This window comes from Aulostomus chinensis, chromosome 12 (assembly GCF_037954235.1).
Source record: "Aulostomus chinensis isolate RoL2024-O1b breed Wild chromosome 12, RoL_Achi_v1.0, whole genome shotgun sequence".
Taxonomy (NCBI): domain Eukaryota; kingdom Metazoa; phylum Chordata; class Actinopteri; order Syngnathiformes; family Aulostomidae; genus Aulostomus; species Aulostomus chinensis.
In genome coordinates, this window is record NC_141331.1 from 16,656,473 (window position 1) to 16,662,472 (window position 6,000).

The window sequence follows — 6,000 nt, forward strand, 5'->3', positions numbered from 1 at the left end:
TGCCTACTTTTATGGATTTGTAACAATAGCCTCAGCGCCACATCAATGTAAACATAAGTGGCTTTAAATGCCTTCGTTTGGGGGGGGGGGCAAGAGTAGTTATGGAAACAGAAATGAGCACTTTCATGTTGATTGTTTGGGCCAATTATAGAGGGCCGACTTCATACTCGTGTCTGCTGATGAGCTTAATTGTATTTCTGAGGCTTCAAACTTTTCTCTTTTCAATCAATAGCGTTGTGTCGCGCCAGTCTAACGAGCTGTTGCTCCCGTTTCTTCGACTGACATGAAACCACCGAACCAAAATAGCACCACCAACACCAACTTGCCTCCATTAGCATATAAAACAGGTTTATCTGACGATTACCACCTTTGAAAGCCCGCAGCAGATCTTTCACTTTCAGAAGTATGAGATGTCAGTTGAGATTAAACTACCTTAAGACTACGTGTGATTTGGGACTTCAAGATGATTAATTAAACTGTACTTGAAACCACAAGATCCAAATGTGTTCCTCAAGAGACGAAATAAAGAACAGAGCAAACTTCATTGTCTACATTTGACATGCAATTTGTCTCGTTACATGCGCAGAAAACTGTACAAATATACTAAAAACACAACCTAACCTTTTACTTGTAAGCAGCAGACGAAGAAAACACATTTCCATGAAGGTCAAAATAAAAGCAGCAACAAAAAAAAGAGAGACCACTGATTGAGGAACTAAGGATTTTCTATAGTTTTCTGTTCAGTCTAAGCACCCTGGTCCTGAGGGCAAGAGTTCAAAAAAGACGCTTGAAGGCATGAGGCCACGTAAGATTTTGTCTTCAGGGGGATGGACTGTTTATCTGTTGATCTAAAAGAAGGTTTAATTAGAAGTTATTTCTGTAAACGTGTGCACAGAAAGGATGCATCGATCGTAAAGTATTCGGCAGGTAGTCGATACCATTTTTTTTTGTGGCTAATACCGATGTTTTGTTTTGTTCAGTGTTTTTTTTTTTTTTGCAAATAAGCATTTGTTTGAGTTGCGTTCGTTGATCTTTATTCCATCTGTTGTGTTAGGGAAACTAAAATGAAAACGATTCTTTTCCAAACCTTTGAAAGTCTTCATCGTGGCCATCTTTCAGGTGTAGGTGACTGTATCGTACCTGTAGGTCTATTTGTTCTGCTGCAAAATAGAGGAGGCTACTCCATATTTATAGATATTAAACGATGAAAACAGATGCAACTTAATACACGACTAAGCTGCCCTCTGAGGAGAAACGCTGCCCTACGCATTTCTGTGATGACATTTAAGACAACCTCTCACATCAACACATAAACATCGGCCATCTCATCCCACCTGGTAGCCATGGAGACAAACACTGACAGATACTGACGCTTCCTATCTGAAAGAATTAAAGCAAGGTCGCTATTTTATAGTGATTTTTTTGTTTGTTTGTTTGTTTCCCCCCTGGAACAAGAGATTATAGTTGGAAACAGAAATAAAAGATGAAGATGACACACACAAAAATAATAGAATCAGCACAATTTTTACTTGGAATATCAGCATCTGTATCAGCGAGGGTAATATGAAGTTATATTTGATCGTTATCCCGACAAAGACGGATGTTCCGCTGCTGTTAGTGTGCAGCTGTTCGCAAGTTTTGTCCTTTCTGAATAAGAGTTCACACCCCCATCCCCTCCAAGCCAAGCAACATGAAAAATGCATGACGCTGCCCACCCCCACAATCACCGTCCCAACTAAGATTTGTGCAAATGTATTCATAACGTGCTCAGACAGTATGTGACGAGGCAGAGTCTGGTGACAACTGACTTGGCAGCGCTAATCAAAATTAATCTAAAAGCGGCCGAAAATGACAGTGAGAGAAACAGCAGGTGGCTGGATGCACACTTTGGCTAACGGAGGCTTTAGAAGACTTATCTGGATGCTGAGAGTTTGCGCTGAGGCCAGCTGATAACCAGGACCAGCGTCTGAACCCGCCCTGCTGTCAGCCCGCTAAACAGAAACCACTCGGCCATTTCGCAGTTAAAACCAGCCAGCCCCCTCACATGTAGGACACTCTCACTTTAGCTCCGTCAACTGAGACGTCTTGGGTGCTTTGGACTCGGTTCCGCATTTCAGACATCACACTGAGTCACACGGCACAAAAATCTTCTCACTCCGTATGTGTGATGCTTATCATCATCACCATCATCACCATCATCATCATCACACAAACCTGGTCACCATAAATAGCCACTCACACCTCTGTTACAAAAACAAAAACATAGCGGCTAAGACCGGCTTTCTAAAAACAAGTGTTTGGGTCTATCAATGATGGCAGTCACGTAGATTTTTTTTGAAGACGTTTTCCGCAAATTAAAACAGCAACAAACGTGTGCCAGATGACACATTTGGCAAAAAAATCTCACAGCTGATCACTCATCGCCAGACACAAGCACATCTCACTTAGAAATGCACACTAGTGATGTCATAAACAAGCGCTACGTGTTGTGAACACACCAGCAGCAGCGCTGCAGCCAGCTGACTGACGCACCTGAAACGCGCTCGGATTTCCGCAGGATCAGCCTTCAGTGCGTGGAAAGCCTCAGCGACGACATCGGCAATTTCGGTCTTCCTCTGACATATCAGAATCTATCTTTATTCAAGTTTCTTTTTTTTTAGATTGCAATGTAGAAAAAGAGGCTTAAGTAGTCACAGAGTTTTTTCCGACTCCAGCTCTGCAGCATCTTCGGGGTGTACTGCTAACGAGCCTAGCAAGTGTGCTGGTGGAGTGGTGACAGTAGATGAGTGTTGGCTTCACACAGCGATTTTTAGGTCGCTGGTGAAATGCAACTCTTCTGGGACAGCCGACCTGTAACTCATGCTTCTGATTACTGCGTTAGCTCGCCTGCAACAACCTTGACAGCTGCGTGAAAGCTAGGTTAGCATTTCGAAGGTAAGAAAAAAAAAATGATGGGAAAAATTCAAATCGGACACCATTCTATTTACACGCGTTCAAACAGAAAAGTGTGATCATCTTTCACTTGACACTTGGGATATTTCGCCGATTGCGGGAGATAGATCGGTCTTAGCGCCACCTGGTGGAAACAAGAAATGACCGAAGTGTTTTTTTTTTCCCTACATTTTGAAGTACATCTCACGGGTCCACCAGATCCATCTCAAATTTGGTCAGGAACACCTTTAGAACATGGTGATGAGTTACTGTGAGGACAGAGTTTTCATTAAACTGTCACCGTGGCGACGGGTCCAATTCTGATATTTCACCATGGAGCAGGAACCAGTTGTAACTGGACTCCAAGTGGTGAGATCTGTTCCGAGCTTCACATGTTCAGTGAGTCTCTGACAACATCTACAAGCTGAATATCATAGCGCCGCCTGGTGATGACGTGTTTTCTAGCGCCGTCTAGTGGACACAGGAAGTAACATCTGCACACATTAGTCTGCCCCTTTGTGCAAAATCCAGATATCTGGTGTCACCTCCCTCTCACTCTAATGAGCGGTCACACACTCACTAGTGTGCGAGGTGTGAAGGCCTGTATTGTGTTTGGCTCACCCCGGTGAAGGCATGCGCTGCACATAGTTTACACAGCTCATCAGCCAGGCTCTACAATGTACGATCAATCAATAATGATTAGAAAAAGCAGTCAGCGATGGATTTCATGATCAACTTGATGACCGCCTATAAAATGTGAGCATATAATATGCACTGTATCACAAGCAGGCAGAGACTGATGTGATTTTTTCCTCAGCTGTTTAGTGCAGCCAACATTCCAGTGTTGAAGATCTTTAAGTCCCCAACTAGGAAGATATTCACATGCAGCCAGACTCCCATCATAACCACATACATGTCAACCAAACTGGTATTAAATAGGGTTTCTTTAGTAACGTGTTAGTTTAATCTTCTAAAAAAGCAACATGTTGCCATATTATCAGCTAACAGGATCACCCAGCATCACATCATGATAGCACGTGAGAATATCATGAATTGTGATTTGTGTCCATGAGCCGCAAAACACATTACAGCTTCCCCACACCTGAAATGTTCCTCGCCCACTCAGAGCACTTCCTATTTCAACATATGATTCACGTTTATTATGTAATATCAAAAGCCTGCCTTATCTCTCCTGCGCTGTAGATTAGATCTGTATCGTGCTCTCACACTTAGGGAACAAACACCTCTAATAAAAATAACACTCTCCTTCAAAGTGAGAGTGACTGAATGAAGGCGAAGCCAGGCACTGACTGGTAATCCTCTTGGCCAAGTGGGGCCCTTCAGTGGGCCTCCTTCCACACACACACACCCCCCCCCCCCCCCCCCACACACACACACACACCCAGTCGCCTCCTATCCAGGACCAGAAAAGCCATCTGGTGTTTGTTTGGGACAGTTCACGGCCAGAATGTGCCAGTAATCGTGCCTGCATGTGTACATGTCACTTCTGCTGCTTGAACTCCCATTTGACTGCGAAATTCAATAAACTGTCAAAAGCTGAGTGACTTCATCTCCTCCATCCAGGTGTTTTTAATGGCTGTGAATGGATTCATTACAGACAATAGCAGGTCATTGCACACAGGAGGTCAGACTGTAGCTAAAGGGTTAATCTGTGACTGTAAGTCCAAATATCACATTAACCTAGTTCACCACACACACACACACACACACACACACTCCCTCACTCACACACAGATGTTCACATGCATCTGTTAGTGTTGCAGTGATTATCGATGTCGCCTGTTTGCACCTGACTCATGATGACCAGTACTTACTCTCCAAACTAACCCCTTTCTATGTCTCATACAGGTGGGACTACTGACGGTGGAACAGCACCCGCCTCTAAGCTGACTTACCAAGCAGGGAACAGAAGAGAAGAACACCGGTTGCCATTGTTTGTTGCCCCGCAGATTCACTCCAAATATTCCCTTAAATGAGGATGCTTTGTCAGTGCGGTTCCGATGTTCCACCGAGGCGACAGCAGCCGGGGCAAATCCACAGACACAAGCCCCCTCCGTGTCCGGCTCACCTCGCCTCCTGCTTGGTCGTCGCTTCCCCCTTGCTTTTTCCCCACCTCACCTTTCTGCTTTTGTCGCCGAGGACGTGCGTCTGCCAGGCGCCCGGGCGACCCAACCCACTCCCCGTTTACAACTACGCATCCGAGACTGCGGAAGCAGGCGGTTCAGCAACAGCAGCGGCGGCGGCAGCGGCAGAAGCCTCCCTCCCTGGCCAAGTCCTGCGTGACTTGCAGGTATCTAGACACCCGGGGAAGTAAGTTTACGAGGACAGGATTCAGTCAAGCTGGTGTAAGTCCTCGCCGATGATCCGAGAGCTCTTCCACTGATGAGAGACCATCGCACTCCGAGCAGGCTCCACCGGCGTCCTCCTCCACGGCGAATCCCGGAGACTAGAATCAATCTCTCACTATCGCTCCGCAGAAAGCCCAATGGGCGGGCGCTCCAGATGAGGCTTTGTGCTCTGGCACACCGGATAAATCAATGACTATTTGTCTCCAATTGGTTCTCAATTATGTCAATTCTCATTCATAACAAATATATTTTAACTAAAAGTCACATAGGTCTACTCATATCTCCAAAGTGCCGTTGCTGTTTTATTAGCTCCCAGAAAGTCTCAAGCGTCTCCACCTCCAAGGTTATCTCCCAGCTTCCTGCTTGCCAAAGCACTTTGTTTGAAAACTTAACCAGCGTGCTGCCGGGCAGCTCCCACCCCCCTCACGGAGACCACGCCCCGGCCGGCCGTGTGGGACACCCGCCGCCGCTGCCTCCAGCACCACCGTGAGAGACCACGCCACATTTTTCAGAATTTAAATTCCAGGCTTGAACAAGGGTTGAATAGGTTAAACGAAGTGGAGGATAATTAAGCTTCTGTAGCTGACAATTTTCTTAGCGTTTTATTTTCAGGCGAGAGTTTAACCACCTTTTGAAGCTGGTGGCACAAAATCACATTATACTGTATAATAAGAGTATAATGATAGGGTCTTTCTGAGGA

The 6,000-nt window shown here is 45.4% G+C and overlaps 1 protein-coding gene across 1 annotated transcript in view; it reads right to left on the reverse strand.

Moving 5' to 3' along the window:
• Positions 1-5,670, reverse strand: part of igsf3 (immunoglobulin superfamily, member 3) — an 89,201-nt gene extending 83,531 nt beyond the window's left edge. The window contains exon 1 of the mRNA XM_086220523.1: positions 4,848-5,670. Coding sequence (XP_086076649.1) covers positions 4,848-4,884 — 37 coding nt within the window. The 5' untranslated portion in view covers positions 4,885-5,670. The remainder of the gene's footprint in view (positions 1-4,847) is intronic.
• Positions 5,671-6,000: the final 330 nt, after the last annotated feature.